Below are 22,562 nucleotides of genomic sequence, written 5' to 3'. Positions count from 1 at the left end.
CGCCCAAATTTGAAGCCGAGGCCTTCCCTGACCCCTGGGAGTTGCTCCTTCCCCTGGCTGGCTGGGCACTGACCGTCAACCACAGACCATGGCCTCTGTATCTCCACGAGCCTGACCTTATCATTTCACACAGACAGGGTTTTCTCCCTCCATACCCCTCAGCCCCGTCTTGCACCTGGCTTTACCTGAGCAGGCCTGGGCCACCAGGACCAGGTGAGCTCTCAGCCTGCAGGCAGAGGCACAGGCCATCGAGGAGGAGCCAGAAGGGAAGCAGGCACTGGCGCAGCCTGGCTAGGTGACCTTGGGCAAGTCCCTGGGGTATAAGGGAGTTAGGGCCCATGGTGTGGACAGAACAGGGGATGCCTGGTCCATGGCAGCGCAGGCCACTTGGGCCCACGAGCACACACGCATGCCTCCTGACATGACATGCCATGCCGGGGCTTAAGGCCCCCACCCCAAGGAGAAGTCCTCCCATTTTCCTGGCTGCCTCCCTCCTCACAGCTCACCCGGGTCTACTTTCTAATTAGAGCAGGCCTCTGTTTCTCCCCGGGCCTGGCTGGTCTTAGCCTACCCTTCTCCATCCCCAGAAGGGACTGGCTGTCCTTCCTTCTCTCCTCACCCTCTTCCACTCCTCTGGAGGAGAACTAGCTGCCCAGAGGGACACTGGACAGCCTCTCCGAACCCAGCGGCACCCCAGCATCCTCTTCCCCTACCCCCTGCTTCCTGTGTGAACCCTTTCCTGAGCCCCAAATGCTCCCTCCCGGTTTCTTAGGGTGTCTCTGCTGACCTTTTGTTCTCTGGCCATATGCCCTTGGTGCCTTGGCTAACTTAGTCTCCTTTCCTGATGACCAGAGATCCTGATGTCCTGTCTTCTGTGTCCCCCTGCATGCCTGGTGGGAAGGGCCCAGGCTGGTGTCAGGTCCCAGCTTTACTGCTTGGCTGTGCCGCAGGCTCCCCATTGGCCTGGTGGGATGGTTATAACCGCCTCGTCTGCTTACAGTCAATTGAGGAAGTGGTCAGACAACCATTTCTGTCTGAAACCGAACCAGTCCAGCCAGGGTGGCCATTCGCTGAGTGTTTATAAAGGGGCTGCACCAAATTGAAGCAGATGACCTGGTTCCTCCTGGCTGATATGTTGAAAAGGAGAGGGACGTTTCCCTGGGGGACCCAGGACAGGAGGAGCTGAGGGAGGGAGAGGAGAGAAGAGGGCAGGAGTCTACCCCATGGGCTGCAGTGTCAGGCCTGGAAGCACGAGGGGCAGGACCAGAGGTGGGGGCAGGGGACATGCCCCAGGTGGACTCTAGCCCCCTTTTCAAGGGCTTGCTTATGAGCAAAGTGAGCCAGGTCAGGTTCTTAGAAGGAATTGGGCATCTAGAGCTTAGGGCCTTTGGACACCTGGACAGGCCTGGTGCTCTGGGGATCTGCAGGGCCTTGGGGGTGTGGGGAGGTGGGCGGTCAGCCCTTCCACCCCAATAAGTGCCTTGAGTTCCCCAGTGTGTTCAGGCTCCAGCTTGCACAAAGGCATCGTGTGTGCCGGGCGCCCCCTAGTGGTTGGGAGGGGGACCCAGCCTTGTTGGCCCAGAGGTCTCCCTGTGATTAGAGTAGGAAAGGAGACCAGGGCATTGGGGGATACTGGGATTTGCTCCAAACCCCAACAGAGGCATCTTATCCCCATCCTGCCTTCCTGGGAGCATTCAAGGTCCTCTCCCAGGCAGGGGATTTTTGCTTCTATGGGATCTCATCCCTGCTCCAACAGCTGGTGTCCACAACCCCCCCGCCCCCCACCCCAAGCAGGCTGGAGTACCTGAAAGGCCATCTGGCCCGTCCATCCTTCGCTTCTGGGCATGTTTGTGTAGAGGAAAAAGCCTCAAATTAGGTGGGGGCCCTAAATACCTTTTCAGGTTCCATTCCCAGTCCTCTGTAGGTCCCTACGGAAGGTCCTTAGCTTTCTCTGCACCTCCTTCATGCTCCCCCATCTGTGGTAGCAAAATTCTCCTGTGACCCCCAATGACTTTTGCCCTTGTATACTCTCCTCCCATTGAGCATGCATGGAACCAGTGAATATGACCTACTCCCGTGATTAGTAGGTTATGTTATATGGCACAGTTGTCCTTGAGCTCAGTTATCCAGGTGGGCCTGACCTAATCACACAAGCCCTTTAAAAGCAGAGCGTTTCCTCCAGCTGCTTGCAGAAGAGGACATTAGAGAGATTCTAAGCAACAGGGGGATGGATGTGTGGGACACTCTCCGTTCCTCAGATGGAGGGGCCACCTGAGAGTGACCTCTAGAAGCTGAGTGGGCCCCAGCTGACAGCCAGCAAGACAACGGGACCTCAGTCCTATAGCCACAAGGAACTGAACCCTGCTGACAAGCAGTGAGTTGGGAAGATAATCCAAGCCTCAGGCAAAATTGCAGCCCTGCCTGACACCTCAGTTTCACCCGGCAGGACTCTAAGCTGAGAACCCAGCCATGCCACACCTGGCCTTCTCCCCGTCTGAACTGTGCGATGATAAATGGTGCTGTCTGACACCAAGAAATTTCTGGTAATTTGTTACACAGCAACAGGAAATGAAGGTGTTCTTATTTAAAGAGAAGAACAGTATTCTAGACACACAAGTAGGATAAAAGTTTAAAAATAAGGAAAGTCCATCTGCCCTTTTCACAGGTGCTCTGCAGAGTGGAAACCCACAGCGGCCGCTGCGCTCCCCCAAGTCCTCCCTCCACGCCGCTGTTTACATCCACTTTCTTAGGGTTCAAATCTCTCACCTGAGCTTCCAAGCAGCCTTCCTAGGGCAGGTGTGTTCTGGGAAAGGAGGCACTGACGGCACCTTTGGAGCAGCCAGATCCCACTTTGGCTGGAGAAAGGAGCTCTGAACCCTGTGCTGTAGGGGATCCCTGTGATTTCTGGGGCTCCCTGGACTTCTGGACATCTTTGGGGTCAATAAAGCCCTTTAAAAATAACGCTTTATTTGATATAAGTCACATACCATCGAATTCACCCATCTAAACTGTACAATTGAGTGGTTTTTCGTACAGAGTTTTGTAACCATCACCACAATCAATATCAGAACATTTTCGTCACCCCCAAAAAGAAACCCCCCTACCCATTAGCACCCACTCCCCATTTCCCCCTGACTCCCCCTCATTCCCTGGAACCACTAATCTACTTTCTATCTCTATGGATTTGCCTATACTGGACATTTCATAGAAATGGAGTCATACGGTTTGTGACATTTTGTGTCTGGCTTCTTTCTCTGAGCATCATGTCATAGTTCACCCACGATGTGCCCTGTGTCAGTATTTTCTTTCCTTTCCATGCTGAGTAATACTGCATCGGATGCATGGATGGACCATGTCTTTTGTGTCCAGTGGTCAGTAAAGCCCACTGATGACTCATTTCTCCTACCTGGAATTTGGGGGTGGGGCTGGGGGAAGGGGAGTAAGGGGAAATTTGGGGGATGGGACTGGACAGGCTTGGGATTGACAACACCGAGGAAGGAAGGCCAATATTCTGAGGTGTCCCAGGCCACACTGCCTTCCCAGGCTCTTTTCCCCAACCCAAACCAGCCCCTTCTTCACACCTGCTTTTCAAACCCATGTCTGCCCAGGGTCTCTGGCCCCAGAGTCTAGCTGCAGGTGGGCCGGCTGTCTGCCAGGGCAGGACGTGATAATCTGCATTTCTAACCAATCATCCATGGGCAGTTATTTCATTACAGTCTTCACAGAGACGCCCCTTTTAAAGGGCAAACTGCAGGCCGATTTTCACACCGCCAGATCCTACCTGGGAGTGTCTTTACCGTAAAGTGGGCAAGCCCCACGTTCACCAGAAAAGCACCTTACACCACGCCTGCTTCCTCTCACCTGTGACAAATTCTAGCAGGGAACGGGGGAGCTTGGCCCCTTCCCTGTCCCTCCCCTGCACATCGCCAAGCCCTGTCATTCTCCCTGGGCCAGCTCAGATGCCTCTGCCACTGCCACCTGTGGCAACTCAGTATCAGTGATAACAGCAAATACCACTTATTAATGCTACAACATGCCGGCTGTGTCACTGACTTGGGACAGCCTGTGAGCTAGGTGCTGTGTGGCCTCTGTTTTACAGACCAGGAAGCTGAGCCAGCTGAAGGAACTCACCCAAGGTCACCCTGATGACACCTGGAGCTAGGGTTGGGGCAGTACCTGGATTCTGAATCATACAGCACGGCTTCTACTCCTTCCTGGAACTCTGCTGTCCGAAGAGCAAGGAGTGTGTGTAGACAGAGATAAGGTCTGAGGACTGTGATACCCGGTGGGTATCTCAGGTGCCAAGCAGAAAAGAACGTCAAGAAGGTCCCAGACACAGTAAAGACAGAAAAGAGAGCTCTTTGGAGTCACCAGTGGGAACGGCTGTCGTGGAGTCCTGGGGCTGGATGGAGTGAGGAGGAGAGGGTAAGCACAAGCCCCCATTTCAGGGAGTTTTGCAGTGATGGGGAGCAGTGAAAGAGGGGTAGCTGCAAGGGGATGTCTTGTGGAATTTTTGTTTTTAAACGGGAATAAAGACAGATTATTCTTAGTGTGGGAGCGACTGTTGGTGAGGGTACAAGGTAGGGATGCAGGAGAGGAAACAGCTGACCGAGAGACATCTTTGATTAATACACATTCTCCATACACTGACAGAGCATGGACACTCATCCAGACACAGGTCAGAGGGCAAAATTCAGGTACAGGCAGGGAGGCAGAGGTGATGACCGGACCATGTGGAATTCCTCTCCTACTTGTTTCCATTTTCTCAGAGAAACAGGACATGAGGTCATCAGCTGAGAGTGAGGAGGGAGAGGAGGTGACAGAGGTCTTGAGGAGAGAGGAAAAGGTGGGAGGGAGGATGGACCAGGGCAAGATGAAGGGATCACCAGCTGCCCCAAAGAGCCACTTAAGGACCTTGGTCCAGCAATTAAAAACAAGAGCAGTCAGCCAGGTTGTGGGGTTTCCTTTCCTCAGCACTGTTCAGCTCCAGGGGACAGAAGCAGGGCAGGTGGGGGCTTGGGCTCCCAAGGGAGAGTGCATGCAAGGTGACTATATTGGTGAGCTGTGAAATCTAAGCTGGATGGGAGGCAAGTGAGAAGATAAGGAGAAAGGCATTGGTCGGATCAATGGGGTCCGTCAAACCATAGCCCATGGGTCAGATCCAGCCTACCGACCATTTCTTTTAAACATTTTTTTTTTTTACTGTGCTACAATATATATAACATAAGATTTGCCATTTTAAAGTATACAATTCAGAGGGGTGGGTATAGCTCAGTGGTAGAGCGCATGCTTAGCATGCACAAGGTCCTGGGTTCAATCCCCAGTTCCTCCATTAAAAAAAAAGTTATAAAAAATAAAGTGTACAATTCAGTTGCATTAATTATATTCACAATGTTGTGAATCACTATTTCTGAAAGTTTCCATCACCGTAAACAGGAACTCCATAACTGTTAAGCAATTGCTCCCCACCTCCCCTCCCCCTAGCCCCTGGTAACCTCTTACCTACTTTCTATCTCAATGAATTTGCCTGTTCTAGATATTTCACAGAAGTGGAATCATACAACATGTAACTTTTTTTGTATCTGGTTTCCTTCACTTAGCATCATGTTTACAGGGTTCATCCATGCTTTAGTATTTAACAGAACTTCAGTCCTTTTTAAGGCTGAATAATATTCCCTTGTATGGATAGACCACATTTTGTGTATCTCTTTAATCACTGATGGACCCTGAGTGGTTTTCACCTTTGGGCTATTGCGAATAATGCTGCTGTGAATACTGGTATATGATTATCTGTTTGAGTCCCTGTTTCCAGGCTTTTGCATATATACCTAGGAGTGGAATTGATGGGGCACATCGTAACCTTTGCCAGGTTTTATGACCCATGAACTAACGATGGTATGGTAGACAGAAAAATGGCTCCCAAGATGTTCATATCCTAATCCCCAAACCTGTGAATAAGTCACCTTGCATGGCAAAAGGGGCTTTGAAGATATAATTAAGAATTGTGAGATGGGGAAATTATTCTGGCTTATCTGCGTGGGCCCAAGGTCATCATATAAGGATGACAGTGGGGATCAGAGTCAGAGAAGGAGGTATGAGGACAGAAGCAGTTGGAGCCATGCACTTTGGAGGTGGAAGAAGGGGCCAGGAGCCAAGAAATGCAGGCAGCCTTCAGAAGCTGGAAGAGGGGAGCAAATGGATTCTACCCTAGAACCTTCAGAAGGAATGCAGCTCTGCTGACATCTTGATTTTACCCCAAAATAACCCACATGGACTTCTGAGTACCCAAGAATGAATTTGTGTTGCTTTCAGCCACTAAGTTTATGGTGGTTTGTGACAGTAGCAATAGGAAACTAATACAAATAACTTTTACGTGCCATTTACAGAAAAAGTTTGCTGATGCCTAATTTAGAGCAAGAAGGTGAGGGGGCAAGTCAGGAGCTGAGGATCAAGAGGATTTTGCTGAACACCCTCTGAGGGCTCCAGAGGACACAGTGGCCCGAGTTTAGGAGTTGGGAAGGGAGGGAGAGGGGATCGGACTAAGGGGTGTACGGAGTATACAGGGAATGGAAAATGGCCCAGAGTTTGGGGGCTTCTTGTGCTACTGTCGTGAAGTGGGTAAGTGATGGGAGAGCGTTGGAGTAGGGCAGTGGGGGCAGTGATGGTATTTCAGCCCTCGGGGCAGGAGCAGCTGAGCCAGGGCAGAGGGGGTTTGGGTTTGTGCATCTGAGACAGCTCTAGATGAGAAGGCGCCTTTGGCAGAAAGGGGAGGCCAATCTGAGTGACAGTGTGCTCACAGGACCAGGCTCAGGCTGGGTCAAGGCATTTCTGTAGAAGAAAGCAAGGGGTAGACCCATTTCTCATTTGTTCATTCACTCAGGCCCTGTGGACGTTGTATACAGTTGTGTGGCCCTGTATCCTATGTTGTCCCCAGGTGTCATCATTCCTGTCCCCAGAGTGAAGCCTCCCAGGGACTGTGATGTTACATGGTTCAGGATCTGCACTTTAAAGAAACAGCCCAACAGCTTACTTTAAGGTTGGGAAAACAATTGCGCAAAACTGCTAGGCATCTACAAGATGCTTGAAATATCTAATAACAATAACATTTCCTAATAATAACAATAATCCTTGTTATCAGTAGGAGTATTTCAATTAAGAGGCGCGATTTGGGCGGAACTTGGAAGGCGGATGGAATTGGGAAAGGCGGTGGGCAGGAGGGAGGACATTCCAAGGCAGGCGCGGTCTTCCTGAGCCGGGGACCAACCTCCAGGAGTCAGGGGAGGGGACGCGGAAAGCGGGGACGGAAGCTCACGGTCACAGCGTCCCTCCCACCCCCGTCCCAGGCCTTCACCTCTAGTAGAGGGCGCACCCTGGCGGAGGAGCAAGTGCCGCACTGGCTTCGCCATGAATGGGAAGGGACAGCCTTCTGCCAGCCCAGGCCAAGGTGGGGCGGGCCTCCCGCTGTCCAGCCTCCCAGCGGAGGGGTAAAGCAAGGGGGGATTGGAGGGGACCCGGCAGCAGCCACTAGACCTCCTGCTGGTGCTGGCAGCCTGCCTCCCGGGCCGCTGCTGTCCTGGCCCGCCTCCACCCTTCCCTCCCCCACGGGGCCCCTGCTTCCTAAGGCAGCCCCAGGATCCCAGGCGCCCGGCGCGCCCCCTTTACCCTCCCCTCCCCAGCTCCGGGATTCCCAGGCTCTGGAGCCCAGGCGGACGGCTAGAGGCGGGCAACGGGGCAGGGAGGGAGTGAGGGTGGGGGCTGACCAGCCTCTGAAGTCGGCCCCAAGTTACATGTGGGAAGCGGTGGCTGTGACGCAAGTTTCCAGGGGGCCCTGGGCTCGGAGGGAACGCGCCAGAGCGGCTCCTCTCCATGCAGTTGCAACCATGAAAAAGAAAAATCCCCGAGCAGTACCCCAAGCCGCCTTCGCCGGGCCCAGCTGCGCGCCCCCGTCCCGCAAAGGCCGCCGAGTTCGCAGACCCTGCACCGGGCAGACCCCGCCGGACCCCCGGCGCACGGGCTGGGCTCCCTCGCGGTGGCTGCCTTTTTTTTTTTTTTTTTTTTTTTTTTTGCTACGCTTGCCAACCTGTCAGCTGATGGACCTCATCACCCATAGTGGCGCATGTAGCTCGGCCGCAGCTCGCTCCATTCACGCCGCGCCCCCCGAGCCAGCCAGCAGCCCCCGCACCCCAAGCCTGGGGGTAGGCCCGCAGACCTTGGCTGCCACCCACCCCCGGGGGCCCGCGCCCTTTTCGCCCCAGCCTCGCGCCGCCCGGGGGACGCAGCAAATAGTCCTTTGTTTACATGCAATTCCTTACTCCGCGGAAGGAGGCCGGGGGAGTGCTGAGTTTTCACCAGCTGTTTCCCGCCTTGAAACAGACATCTGATCAGCTGCAAACACACACACACACACGCACACACATACACACGCCCGGGGAGGCAGGCCGGAGAGACCTCCCTCCCGCCCCTCCCGCCCGCCTCCCTCCCCTCGCCGCCGCCGCCGCCAGCATCTGGGACCGGCCGATTCTGCACCTCCGTCCAGCGCTGCCCTTTGATTCGGATTTTCATCTTGCATTCTCCGGCGGACCGCGGGACCTGGCTCGTGCAGAGGAGGGGGGCCGATCGCTATGGAGTATTTCATGGTGCCCACTCAGAAGGTGCCCTCTTTGCAACATTTCAGGAAAACAGAGAAAGAAGTGATAGGAGGGCTCTGTAGGTGTGTACTCCTCCTCCCCCTCACCCCCTTCCCACGATTGCAGCCCCTGGCCAGCCCGCCTGGGCGGGCGCGCGTGTGCGCACGCATGGCCCGAGCCGCGGACCCTCTCGCCTTTCTTAGCCGCTGGGGCGGCTGCAGCCCCGCGTGCCGGGCTCCAGCCACCCGGGGACCCTCCTCCCTCGGAACATGAGGGACCCGAGCGGCCCTGGTCACTTTTGTCCGCTGCAGGCGGGCGAGTCGCGACGTTTGTAAATTGCAAACAGACCCACGTGGTTCTGCAGCAGTCCCGGCCATGCTTGGTGCTGGTGGCTTTCCCCCCCGCGCTTCCTCCTCCCCCCTCCCGCGGCGGCTTCCTTCCTCTCCCTCCTTCATCGCTCTCTGAGCGCCCCCCCTCCAAGGGGGTCTGGGGGGCCCCGGGCGCGCGTGGGGCCATGGCGCAGGCAGCTACAATGCAGCCACGCCGCGGCTCCGGGCGCGGGGGGGGGGGAGGCGGGGAGCCGGGTGGTGTGAGTGTTTGCAGGGAGCAGGGCTGCAGCGGGGTCGGGGGGCATGCTGGAGTGGGGGTGTGGGGTGGGCGGGACCCGAGGGGCCGGCGCGGCTGCCAGGAGCGCCGCGAACCCGGGCACGTTGGCGGCCGCCCGCTCGTTCGTCGCCCGCGCCCGGGCGCTGTTTACTAGCGAGGCCTGGACGTGACTCTGCAGCCCTCTTGGAGTAGGCGGACCTCCGCGCGCCGCCTCCCGGGAGCTGTAGTTCTCCGCGCCCCGTCGGTGCGGCATTGTGGGAGTTGTAGGCGCGCCGGGGCCACGCTCTCCCCGCACAAAGCTCGGCCCCCGCTGGCTGGATGGGCGAGGCAGGCCGGGTTGCGGGGGCTTTTGGAGAATCGGGGCCCCATAGGCCACCTCTAGCCTCACCAGGCGGCTGTCCGCCGCACCTGGGTCTCCGCAGTAAACTTTCCTGTCTTTCACCCCTCCCCCCAGCCGTAAACCGAAAGCGTCGGTTGTCCAGCGGGGTGGGTGGGTGGTCTGAGGATCGTGGCCCTCTCCAGGAGCCACTTTTTAAGTTTGGCCCGGGTTGCTCCAGACCTACCCTTTACTGAAGAGTGATGGGTTAGCGCACCACCCACACCCGAACAGACCTGGGTACTTGCTAAAATGCACATGCCGGCAATACCGATCGCTAGGAGAAGGGCCTGGACATCTGCATATTGAACATACACCGCGGGACGGCGGTGCTGCGTGGGGTGTTCTCTGCGTGTCCAAGTTTGGGATCTGTGGCCTCTCCCCTACCGTGCTGCTCTAGGAACGAAATGGCTCCCCAGAGCTGCGGCCACGTGCTCTACCGCCCTGGGCAGGCAAGGCGGGGATTGAGGTAGGAGGAGCCGCGGGCGGTGTGGCCCAGGCTGGTGTAGCCCAGGCTGGTGGACACCAGAGGCTGCAGAAACAAGTTTGGGGGAAGGTTGCTGCACACGTGTACACACCTCCCTACCCCAGGGCTCCCATGTTAACTACTCAAGTTCAAGGTGGTTGGCAGTCAGCAGGGCTGCCCTGAGTGCTGGCCTTTCCCCTTAAGTCCACCTGGAGTGCTTACCTGTAATCAGCAAAAAAAAAAAAAAAAAAAAGAAAGAAAGAAAGAAAAAAAAATCTGGAGCTCTTAATACGTTGTAGGGACTCGTTTTGCTAGGTTTTTCTCAGTGAATTGTCACACTCTTCCTCTGATTTAAGTGGCTATATGATTCTGTGTGGGAACAGGTAGGGTAAGTGATGGGGCTGGAACTTGAACCCTTTTCCCAGAGTCCTGCTTTTACGCTGAGCTGCTGGTTGCTCAGAGGTGGGCTGGGCGGTGAGGAAGTGGACTGAGCTGCTCCAGAAGCTGGAGAGGACATTCTGGGCCTGACCCCAGGCAGACTTAGCACTAGGCAACCCTCTGGTCGCCTGGCCTGGACCTTGGCTATATTCTCTTCCAGCCCCCTAGGACTCTGGCTTCACTCTTTTCTGTTCCAAGCCCCTCTTTGGAGGAGTTCAGCAGTCCCCTAGGGGCTACATGCTCCAGGGTTGGGCAGGGGGACTGCTCAGCCTGCCCAGCTGTGAGACAGTTGTCTGCCCAGGTGCTGGGTGTGGAACTGGGGCCTCTGGATTTGTTCGTTTCAGGAGGAGGTGCTGGATGAGGTAGGAGACCTGTCCAGGATTGAGCGTGGTTTGGGTGGGACCTTCTGGCCGGATATACTCGCTTCTCGGGCTGGTGGACTTTGCTCCATTCCTCTGACTAGCAGGACTCCCTGCCTTTCTCCTCCATCTCCCAGATCTACCAGAGGGGACCATACTGTCCAGTGGGGGCTGTACCCCACAGGGGCGCCCACACAAGCTGTGTGGCTTTAGACCTGTCACCTAACTGCTTTCAGCCTCCGTAAAATGGAGCACCTGTGAAGTTTGGCTCTGCATATGAAAAGTTCCTGGTAGCTGTTAAAATAGCATTCAAGTTCTTTCTGAGGGGGAGGTAATTAGGTTTCTTCATTGATTTCCGCTTGGAGGAGGTACGGGGGATTGAACCTAGGACTTCTTGCGTGCTAAGCATGCTCTCTACCTCTTGAGCTATACCCTTCCCCCTCAAGTTCTTAAAAGTGGGACCATGCTGGTCTAAAAGAGTTTACCTACTGTATACAGTGGGGAGGAAAGAGACCAGCTCCCCTCAGAAAGAGTTAGAGAACAATTAGGGGCTTTGGAGTGTGTGTTGAATCCCCGATCTTGTATTTACAAGGCCCCTCGTAACTTATGCTCACCCACCTTGTGCTGGGATTGAATGAACTAGAACTTGCCCCTGTTTCAAGAGCTCCAAGTCTCATGGTGCTAAAGGGTCTTGTCAGTTTCCTTAGCTCCATGGGTTCTCCTGGAATCCTGGGTACAAACTCTGGAAAAACAAGGCATCCTGTTACCCACAATCTCTGTCCCCTCCTGTTTTTTTCTCCTCCATCTCTTTTAAACTTCACCACGACCCTATGAAGTGAGGCAGTATTCCCCTGTTTTATAGATGGGGAAACTGAGGTTTCCAGAGATGAGGTGGCTAAGCTTGGGGTTCCAGCTAGTAAGTGGCAAGGCTGGAGTTTCCACTTGAATCCAGTTCAGGGCTCCCTCTAAAGGGCTGTAGAAGCCGTGGGGAGGAGTGTTTCTGATGGGAACAGCCTGTGTGAGATTTGTTCTGGGACCAAGGGCAGGTGTGAAGCTGGTGGTATGGGTAGAAGCAGTGGGGATGGGGGAGGGCCCCAGGCTGCTTTAGTACCTGCTGCAGAGAGAAGGGTGGGGTCCTTGGGCATCCTTGGTGAGAGGGTCATCTTCCTCCCTCCTTTCCTCCTTTTGGTGAATGGGAGAAACCCCGTGTGGGCTTTCCCACCTCCGAGTGTGTAGACATTGAGTAGCAGGTGGGTGCGTAACTTTGGGGCAGTGTGAAATGAGAGTTCTCAATGGCTAACTTTGAGGCTGGAGCTGGGCAGGGCTATGGGAAATAGGAGATAGCCCTTTGCCCTCAGGCCAGCCAGGAGGGGCAGGCTGGGATCTAGACTTGAAAAGGGTGCTCCCTGCCCCTGATCCTCTGGTTGGGATGCCAGCATTATTCCAGGGGGTGTTGTCCTGGGGGTATCCTGGTAGTGGAGGGTGGCAGCTCTGGTTTTTGGCACCTGAGGCTGATCTGCAAACTGTTCCTTGGCCATTGGCTGTCCAGCCCCAGGAGACTGGCTGGCTGAGGGCTCTCAGGGAGGGAGAGGAGTGAGAGACAGTGGCAGTTGACCAGCCATACTTTTCCTCTGGGGGGTCTGAAGTTGATGTGGAGAACCTTACAATGACTGTGAACATGTTTAGTTCTGCAGAACACAGAAAGAAATGTAAGAAGCTTGCAGACATTTGTAGAAATGTCTCCTTCATCTAGTACAGTAGCAGCTGGAGATGCTAATTAGCCATCCTTTATAGGAGCCCCTGGTTGGTCAGTGATCAGAACCCCTGGTTAGCCATGATTCCACCAATCAACCCCTGGTTAGTCTGCATTTTGTTAAAGAAACTTCAGGGCTATTTAGGTGAGTTGGTCTTGGTGGCAGCCCAAGTCCCTTTGAGGAACTGTGGCTCGGGGTGGAGGTCTGATTTTTGGGACTGAAGTCTGCACGAGATTAATCAGCATATGATTCCAGAACGAGGAGGCTGGGCTTAGGGACTTGTTGTGAAGGGGACAGGAGGGAACATTTGGAAGAGCCAGGATGAGCAGGCCTTTGCTCCCTGCCTGGACACCTGGACCCTTCCTTCTGAGAACTTCTGGGCTGGAGCTTTCAGGCTTTGGATCCTATGGTCTCCTTTGGTGTCTCCCCAGCTCATGAGCACCCTGGGAAGAAGGGAGGGGCTGAGGGTTGGTTCCCCAGGACTGAGGTTTCATGGGCAGATGAACTGGCTGGTGGGAGGTGGGGCGTGAGTTCTGGTTTCAGCCTGGAGTGTTGGCGGGATTTGGCTGGGGGGCAGTGGGGGTTGGAAGTGCTGTCATGGTGTGACCTTGGGCAAGTCACTTCTGGGCCTTGTCCTGTCCCACCATTTGTCAGGAGGGGCAGGATGCTGCCTCTTGAGGCCACAGGCAGGGCCCAGTAGAGGGTGCCACCAGCAGGTGGGGGAGGAGAGCGTGTGTTTGGCACCTGCAGGTGCCTGGGGTGCCCTGGTGTGGCTCCTTGACCTTGGACATGTCACTTCCCTTCCGAGAACCCTGGACTCCTCATCGCAACACAGCCACCCAACTGGGTGTCCATGGGAGTCAGACGGAAAAATATTAAAAGTTCTGTGAATGGAAATAGGAGCTAACACAACAGCAGTGCACACCAGTGTTCCTGTGCTCAGTCCTTTCTACAGGGGTAACTGTAACCTGTCCTTCAGGGCGTCTGGCTCTGTGGGATGGTGCGGAGCCCCCTCTGCCCTGTGGGTAAGCAGGGCTCTGGGATCAGGGTTCAAATCCCAGCCCCAGCATTTATTGTAGCTCTTCCCTTCCTGAGGCCCTGTGTCCTTCCTCATCCCATAAGCCTGCTTAACTCAGGTGAAGAGTGAGACCTTCAGTGAGAGAATTCCAGCAAAGTGAGTCCTTAGCACATTATATTAAGAACTCAAAAGACTTTTTAAAACAGTAACTCTGTTGCTAGGCTCTCCAGGTGGGCCTTCTGGAAGGGCCACCACTTGGGGGGCCGGGGTGGAGATGGGGCTCCTTTTTGACCCTTTGTCACTCTGGTCAGCTCTGGCCTTTGGGCATCATCAGGAGGGACCCAGGGACTGGGTGAGGAGGGGTTCTCTCCCCGTACCTCTCCTGGGGTGGGGGGTGGGGATGCCCCTAAACAGATCTCAGTCACCTGATGACTTGGCTTTCTGGGACATCTCTCCCCATCTCTTTAATCCACTTGCCCAAGCAGATCTGGAGAGCACTGCCAGGCCCAGTATCCTGGGCTCTGTTCTGATGCCCACTCGCCCTCCTCCCTCTGCAAAGAGCAGGCGGGCCATCTACTGCCCTGTACCTCCAGTGCAGGGGCAGGGAAGCTGGGAGAAGTGAGGTGCCCAGAAGTAGGGGGGCCAGGTGCCCAGGACCCTAAAACTGTGTCCCTTGTGCTCTGAGCCTTAAGTCCTATTTGTAAATGGTGGTCATGGGCCCCCTTTCCAGGGCTGCGAGGGAACTGTATCTTGGCAGGAGGGGGTCCAGGGAGCTCCTGGGGGGGCCAGTGGAGGAGAGGGCTTGTCTGTGGACCCCCAGCAGTGGCTGATGGGGAGCCTACTCCCGGCCTACCCCCAGCTGACCACCCTCTCTGACAGGAGAGGAGGTCAAGACCCAGGAAGAGGCAGGGGTGAGTGAGGGTCCCTCAGGGAGCTGAGGTGGGGCAGATGAGGTGGGCTGGGGGGTCTGGGAAGGCCTCAGCAGTCTCCTGCTGTTGCAGATGTGTTCCCCTCCTGGGTTTCCAAGCAGACTCCTTTCTGCCTGGGGATGGGCACCTCTCTGAGTCCAGGCCTCCCCTCCCTGGAACAAGGCTGCCCAGAGTCCTCTCCCCATTCCCCACAGACCCAGGGGTGTGAGTTCCCTTGGCCCAGGCCTGGACCAGGTCATCCTAGGAGGGCCCCTCAGGAAGAAGCCGGGGCTGTGGCTTTGGGTGGGGCTGGTGGCCTCTTCTGGGAGCCTAGCATCTGGAAGCCATCAGGCCAGGGATGGGGGAGTTGCAGGAGAGGGCCTGGAAGGGGAGTGTGCCTCCTCGAGGCCACACACAGGCCCACCCCTCAGGAGTGGTGGCAATGGGCCCCCGCTGCTGTCTCTGCCTCCCGCCAACGCCTCTCCGCCCGCAGCCTCGCCCCCTTCCGCTGGCTGCCTTCTCTCTCACCCCACTGGCTGCCTCTCCTGCAAGATGCAATCACATAATAGGCAATAACATTGCCTACTGCATTCTGGGAGCCCCACTTCTCTGCTACAGGGTGGGCGGGCTAGGGGGAGAGCTTCCCCGGGGGATGCTGGCCTGGTCCTCTTCCTGGAGTGAGTGGTACCTGTCTTGTCCTTGAAGTCTTAGCGCATGGTCTAGGGCCGGGCTGGAGGCTTATGTCGCAGCTTGTGGCTGTGTGGATGGGAAGGGAAGAGGGATATCTTCCTCAGTTCTCAAGCCTGCAACCCTGAAAGAGGGGGTCCAGATGCATAGCAAGGAGCTCAGAGGTGTCCCAAGAGCAGATGTCTCAGGTCATTATCATCTGAGGCCACCTGCATCCGAATCACAGAGATTCTTAGCCATGCGGGTTTCTGGGTCCTACTCAGACCTGCTGGCCAGCACACTACTCCATCACCCCCCTATCTGCTGGGGGTGTAGGCATCAGAGAGCTGGTATCTTTTGTAGCTGGAGGGATGCAAGTTACACTCAGGTCCCTCTGGAGGTTGGGGGCAGGGCACAGAGGGCACCTAGCCTGAGCCTGTCCCTGTCCTCCCTGCAGCCTTGCCAACATTCCACTGACGCCTGAGACTCAGCGGGACCAGGAGCGGCGGATTCGGCGGGAGATCGCCAACAGCAACGAGCGGAGGCGCATGCAGAGCATCAATGCGGGCTTCCAGTCCCTTAAGACCCTCATCCCACACACAGATGGAGAGAAGCTCAGCAAGGTGGGCGAGGGCCAGGAGGACTTGCTGGAGGAGGTGGTGGGCTGGAGCAGGGGAGAGATTCGGGAGATGATGTCAGTCTGGATTCCTGACTCGTCCCTACTGGCCTTAGGCAGCCATTCTCCAGCAGACAGCGGAATACATCTTCTCCCTGGAACAGGAGAAGACCAGGCTCCTGCAGCAGAATACACAGCTCAAGCGCTTTATCCAGGTAGCACCCTGCGGAGGCCTCCAGTCACCTTAGCGCCCTGTGCCCTCTTCCTGGCTCCCTCTCCCTGGCATGGGCGTGTCGGGGCCCCACCGCTGGCTTGGGACTGTGATGTGTCTACAGGGCCCTTCCTCCCCACTGACTTGCCTACTTCCGGAACTTGCCTTCCTGCCCTAACCCTGGGATAGCAACAGTCACGGGCAGTGGAGTGGGCTCTGGAAGGAACCGGGTGGCTTTTGGGAAGCAGATCCATTTGCCTCCCTTTCTGGCCTTTGGCTGCTGAATTTGCAGAAGGGGGCTCCCTAGTGACAGTGCACCTGGGTTTGACAGCTTTGGGATCTTAACGGAGCTCCCCACCTCCCTGGCGGTGGTGGTGGTATATGCTGTGTCACGGCACACTCACTGATCCTCTTGGGGTCCCCAGGAGCTGAGCGGCTCATCCCCCAAGCGGCGGCGGGCAGAGGACAAGGATGAGGGCATTGGCTCGCCAGACATCTGGGAGGACGAGAAGGCAGAGGACCTGCGGCGGGAGATGATCGAGCTCCGGCAGCAGCTGGACAAGGAGCGCTCGGTGCGCATGATGCTGGAGGAGCAGGTGAGGCAGGCGTGGGATGCAGACTGTCTCTCTTCCTTTCCTCCCTCTGAGCAGTTACTTATAGGAGCTTCTGCTTTGTGCCAGGCCTCGGAGTGGGGCGTCCATTGGGGAGCAAATCAGACAGGGTCCATTGGGGGTCACCGTCTGCATGGGGGGAAATGAGTCAGTTACAATCTCACATTATAAACATACAGCTGTGATAAAGGCCATGAGGGAACAGTGGGCGAGGAGGGTGCTGGACTGGTTTCAGAGAGGCTGCCCCATAGCTACTCTGAAAGTAGCTGAGCCGAGGTTGGGAGGGTGAGTCTCAAAGCTAATGGTGCAGAGACGGGAGAAGGGTGCTCCAGGCAGAGGAAACAGCATGGGCAAAGGCCTGGGGGCTGGAGGGAGGCAGGAAGGGAGCACCACGGCTGGAGGTGAGAAGAGTCACGGCAGCCTGGTGGGCTATGGGTCAGGACTTTGGTCTCTACACCGAGGGTGGCGAGGGTGGTGGTCTCTGTGCTAGAGTTTGCAGCAGGAGTGAATAGGAGCGGGGAGACTGACCTCGGCAGTCTGAGGGCCCCGTGTGTAGTGGTGGTCGGGGCAGGGTGTGGTCTGGGCCCTGTCCCTGATCCTGCCGCTCCACCCGCCAGGTGCGCTCGCTGGAGGCCCATATGTACCCGGAAAAGCTCAAGGTGATCGCACAGCAGGTGCAGCTGCAGCAGCAGCAGGAGCAGGTGCGGCTGCTGCACCAGGAGAAGCTGGAGCGGGAGCAGCAGCACCTGCGGACCCAGGTGAGCAGGACGTGCCCCGAGGGGCTGTTTGGGCCTGCGCTGGCTCTCTCAGACTCAACATTGGTGCCGCAGGGTGGACCCAGGGCATCAGTCATGGTCATGTGGAGGGTTCTGACTTCAGGTGTCCTGCATACATTGTTACATTGAATCCTTGTAGCAGCCCTTTGAGACCTGAGCTGTTACTACTCCTAGTTTACTGATGAGGAAATGAAGATCCAGAAAGGTTTAATAACATGCCCAAGACCCTTAACAATTTACAGGAATTTGAACCCTGGCTGCCTAAATTCAGTCTAAACTCCATATCACCACTGTATTTATTAGATGTGAACTGCAGCTTGGCTCTGGAGAGGGAGGGCCACTCAATCTCAGACAGTGGGAAGCCCCTCTCCAGGCGGCTTTTCTTCATTTCTTAAATAAGAGGGTCACAAACTGGGCAGCCCCACTGAGTGAAGGAGGCTAATGGGCTGGAGTGGTCGGTGGAGGCTCTCCAAGCAGTAGGCAGAGGGAGATGGTTTTGGAGGGCAGTCCTACACCCTCTGTGATGGATGGAAGGGAAGGGGCAGCTCCCAGAACCTTTGGAGAAAGGCCGAGGGCCTCTGTCTCGTAGCTCCTGCCTACTCCGGCCCCCACCCACCACCCCACGGTGATCGTGCCGGCACCGGCGCCCCCACCCTCCCACCACATCAACGTCGTCACCATGGGCCCCTCCTCGGTCATCAACTCTGTTTCCACATCCCGGCAAAATCTGGACACCATCGTGCAGGTATCTGGGTTTGGGGAGGGGGCAGCATTTGGGGGTCATCATCTGGGAACAGGCCCTTTGAGGGGATTTTAGAAAGTGGGAGGCTGGAGGGGATTGAGACAGGGCTTGAGCGTTGTGGCAAGGAAGTCTGGAAGCCAGATGGGTCTCCATCTCTGCATCTGGGGTGAGGGGTGCAGAGTGGGAACAGGATGGCCTGGAAGACCCCACTCCTTCCCTCCATGTGGAGTTTGCTGAGCGGGTTCTTTGTTCTCAGAGCCTCCTGCTTTCAGAGTTCCTGCATCCAGCTCTTGGGTTGATCCAGGACCTGGGATGTGGGTGGAGGTGGCAGTGGCAGCCTCCTAAAGAGGAGGAAGAAAAGAGATGATCAGCTCTGAGGATCAGTCCTTAAGTTACAGCTGTGCCCAGTCTCAGGCAGAGACAACACTGCAAAGAAAGAAACAACTGAACCCAAAACACTGAAACAGAAAAGAGGTGCATGAAGCCCTGAAATTTGAGTTGGATGTAAACCCAACAGATTGAATCATAAAATTAATAACAGAGACCTTCCAAAAGTGAACACACAGGCTTTGAAATATACAAATAAATGAAACATGCTTGTGACTTACAAACAGCCAGGCACTGTCCTCTCCTCCAGCTGTTTTCAGCTCAGCAGAGGGCTTCTAGAATTTGTTTCTCCTGACTCTGGCAGGCTGCTGGTGCTTTACCAGGCTTGCTTCTGGACCTTTCTGGGGGCTGTTTGTGGGTGGTGGGGAAGATGGCTGTCCACGTGGTCCCGCCATCCTTATTGCAGCCTCTCCCCCAGGCGATCCAGCACATCGAGGGCACCCAGGAAAGGCAGGAGCAGGAGGAGGAACAGCGGCGAGCGGTCATTGTGAAGCCGGTCCGCAGCTGCCCCGAGGCCCACGCCTCCGACACCGCCTCCGATTCAGAGGCCTCGGACAGCGACGCCATGGACCAGAGCCGGGAGGAGCCGGCGGGGAACGGGGGGCTTCCCTGACTACCCCCCAGCCCTCCTCTCCCTTCTGGGGGCTGGAGGGGGCGGGTAGCAACTGGGAGAGACGAGGGTGAACGAATGAGGAATTTTTACAAAATTACGGCATCATTTGGGTCTCTTTTATGACCTCTTTTTCAATACTGTAAATCGACCTTTGAGCAAAGCCACCCAACCCGAGGTCCGGGCTGGGGTGGCAGGAGCACGTGGGAGCACCGGGACACCTGGGGCTGGGCCTCGGCCCCGGAGGCTGGGGAAGCGGACACTGAGGTGCCTGGCCTCTCCGCCAAAAAGCATTTTTTTCATTGAACCATGTTTTTAAGAACAGGGAAAAAAATCAAACAAAACCCCAATGTATTTCTGCCCTCCCCAGAGCCAGCCCTACAACGGTCAGTTTTTAACTCCCCCTTCCCTCCTCTTTTTGGTGTTCTTCCTCCTTTAAGCACTTACATGGGTTGGGGGTCCAGCTGGGGTCAGGGCTCTCCGAGGAGGGTCCGGGGGTCTAAGTTGCTTCTCGGTTGGGGTTTGCTGCTGCCCTTCTTCCCTCCCCTCCCCGACTTGTCTCAGCACTAGGAACCACCACTCTCCACCACCTCCGGGCCCTCACCTCTCCCTCCAGGTTTCCCATCTTACACCCCAGAAAAGTCATTGTCTCTCTCTTTTTGTTTTGTTTGTTGTTGGTTCTTTTTTGGTTTTGGTTTTTTTTTTTTTTGGGTTTTTGTTGTTTTGTTTTTTACAATTTTGAGGTCTTTTTTTGTGTTCAAGGAGAAGCTATTATATTTTGTTAAGAAAGTGGGGGGTAAAAACCAAGAGGCCACCGTGCCTTTATAAAGAAACAAAATAAAGTTTGTACTTTGTTTTTTAGATTCTGTGTCTCCTGGATGCATGCTGTCCTAAGGAGCTGGGAAAGGCTTACTAGGGTAGAGTAGGGGTTGCTATTTGGGCCCACTGGGGAGGATTGGATGTCGGTAAGCATGATGACTCCCCCAACTTGCATGTGGTGTGATTAAGCAATCAGGGTCCTCAGATTCCCTGAAATGATTCTGGGTGTTCTGCAGAGATGTGAGATGGTGTTGGGGGTGGGATGAGGGGCTCCCAACTCCTTTATGGGAGGCAAGGAGAGAATGAACAACCAGACCATAGGTTCCTATCTCCTAGAGAAAGGACACAGGATGTTCAGGGGTCCTGATTGATCACTAGGCTTTGCCACTTCCTTAGCTTGTGTGACCTCTCTGAACCTCAGTATCCTCATCTATAGAAGGGAAGGGAGCACTCCCTCATGGTGTGTTTAAGAGCTCAGGTCCTGGAGTTGGTCCGCCAGCGGTCAGGTCCAACCTGGGCAAAGCACTTGATCTCTGAAACTCAGTTTTCTCTTCTGAAAGTTGGAAATCATAATGGCACAAGGTGACTGCAGCTTAATTGGTATGGAGCTGGTTCTTTAAATTTCTTAATTCTTCATGACCAGAGACTACTTTAGAGCATCTCTTTCTCGACCTGCTTTTCCTCTGGTACGTGACAGGCACATGGGGACTGAGGCCAGAGCTGAAGAGCTGGTTCACATCTCACCCCACAATGAATGCCTCTAGACATGAATTTGTTGAATAGAAAGGCAGGCAGGAGTCTGCATTTTTTTTTTTTAGTACTTTTTAGTGAAATTCAAATAACTTAAAATTAAGCATTTAAAAGTGAGGCATTCAGCGGAGAGGGTACAGCTCAGTTGTAGAGTGTATGCTTATTAGCATGCTGGAGGTCTGGGGTTCAATCTTCAATTCCTTCATTAAAAAAAAAAATAAATATTACCTCCCTCCCCCCTAAAAAGCTTAAAAAAAAAAACTTTAAAAAAAAATAAGGCCCCTCTTGTTCCCTCACCTTCCAAGATGGCCCAAACTGTCTATGGAGTGTGTATCTACTTTTAAACACCCAACCCCTGCACCTCTTGGCCTTTCTCTTGCCTTCTGAGACAGCCTGCACCCTATCTATGCAGTGTACATCTCTCTAAATAAATTTACTCAATAACTAACTAAAATAACAATTCAGTGGCATTTACTACATTCACACTGCTGTGCAACCTCTGTCTAGTTCAAGAACGCTTCTATCACTCAGAAATGAACCCCTTACCCATTGTTCAGTCTCTCTCCATTCTTCCCTCTGAATCCCTGACAACTTTTCGTTGTTTAGAATTTAAAAAGAATTAAAGTGTAATTTATGTTCGGTAAAATTCATACTTTTTAGTTTTTGGTTGTAGGAGTTTTGACAAATGTATACAGTTGTGTAACCATCACCACAATCAAGATATAAATGAGTTTCTTCATCCCCAGTGTTCCCCCATGTCCTTTTGCGGTCCACCCAGACCCTGGCAACCGCACCCTATCCCAAAGTGTCCTATACTGTAAATATCCGTTTACAGTATATGATATTACATATTTAGCTTTTTGAGTTTCTCTCATGACTGTAATTTCCTCTCTTTGGGTATATCTAGATATATTTACATAAATTAAATACGTGTTTGAGGGGAGGGGCTTAGCTGGAATCTGGGCAGGGAGACCCCTTCCCGAGGTCAGCAGAGCGACCCCTTTTGGCTAGGTGCAAGGAGCGTCCGACGGTTTCCATGCAGCCCCTAAAGGGATCAACAGAGGGCGCTGTGGAACCAGGACATCTGGCCCAGCAAGGGCGGAGGCTCCGCCTCCTACTGGTGCCCGCGGGACTACTCAGTTCCTATAGGTCACAGTGGGGGCTCGGGGGCGGGGCCTGAGGCATAACCCCTCCTTCGACCTGTGGCGCGCCCAGCGACCGTAGGCGGTCTCACCAGCAGGCGGCGGAAGTCAGGGGCGCGGCCACGATCCCGCCCCTTCCCGGACTCGCCCCGCCCCGTCCCTCGGTGCGCATGCTCTTTGGCGCCTCAGGCGCTCTCCCGCGCTCCGGACTGCTCTCTCTTCTGGCCCCGCCCGCGGCCCCTCTCAGTCCGAGGCTCCCCTTCTCACTCCCACGCAGGCTCCGCACTCAAACGCTGCAAATGTGCGGCTCCTGCGTGTCCCCCGTGCGGAGGCGCTCGCCCACTTCCCCGCGCGCTCTTCCGCCCCGGGTGGTGGCGCCCGCGCTGCCGGGCGGAAGTCCGGCGCGCCGCACACGTGACTTACTGTGGTCTAGAGGCCGCGGTCAGAAAGGAACAGATGACATTAATTTTAATAACACGTTTACTTAAAACGTTAACCCACAGGGTCCGAAACGTTGTCATTTCAGCATAGTTGATGAGTAGGGAACTACGCACGAAATATCTCATTTTCCCTTTTTGCCGAGTCTGGGAGTCCTGGACACGGAGTGGGGCGGCGCGGGTCCTTGCATCGGGGGCACGTGGGAGCCAGGCATGGGGTACGCAGACGGCCCAGTGTCCTGC

General features: G+C 55.2%; 1 protein-coding gene across 4 annotated transcripts in view; it reads left to right on the top strand.

Moving 5' to 3' along the window:
• The window catches only part of TFAP4 (transcription factor AP-4), a 30,093-nt gene extending 10,061 nt beyond the window's left edge, over positions 1-20,032 (top strand). Inside the window, exons 1-7 of one of the 4 annotated variants that reach the window (XM_064478403.1) lie at positions 8,275-8,651; positions 15,676-15,841; positions 15,951-16,049; positions 16,471-16,641; positions 17,274-17,414; positions 18,022-18,177; positions 18,980-20,032. In XM_064478403.1, coding sequence (XP_064334473.1) covers positions 8,299-8,651; positions 15,676-15,841; positions 15,951-16,049; positions 16,471-16,641; positions 17,274-17,414; positions 18,022-18,177; positions 18,980-19,174 — 1,281 coding nt within the window. In that variant the 5' untranslated portion in view covers positions 8,275-8,298 and the 3' untranslated portion in view covers positions 19,175-20,032. Of the gene's footprint in view, positions 1-8,274; positions 8,711-9,491; positions 10,079-15,675; positions 15,842-15,950; positions 16,050-16,470; positions 16,642-17,273; positions 17,415-18,021; positions 18,178-18,979 lie in introns of those variants that run through there. The other 3 variants (XM_010992719.3, XM_064478404.1, XM_031447671.2) reach the window with 3 other exon arrangements.
• Positions 20,033-22,562: the final 2,530 nt, after the last annotated feature.

This window comes from Camelus dromedarius, chromosome 24 (genome assembly GCF_036321535.1).
Source record: "Camelus dromedarius isolate mCamDro1 chromosome 24, mCamDro1.pat, whole genome shotgun sequence".
Classification (NCBI taxonomy): domain Eukaryota; kingdom Metazoa; phylum Chordata; class Mammalia; order Artiodactyla; family Camelidae; genus Camelus; species Camelus dromedarius.
This window is presented reverse-complemented; position numbering and strand designations above follow the sequence as displayed.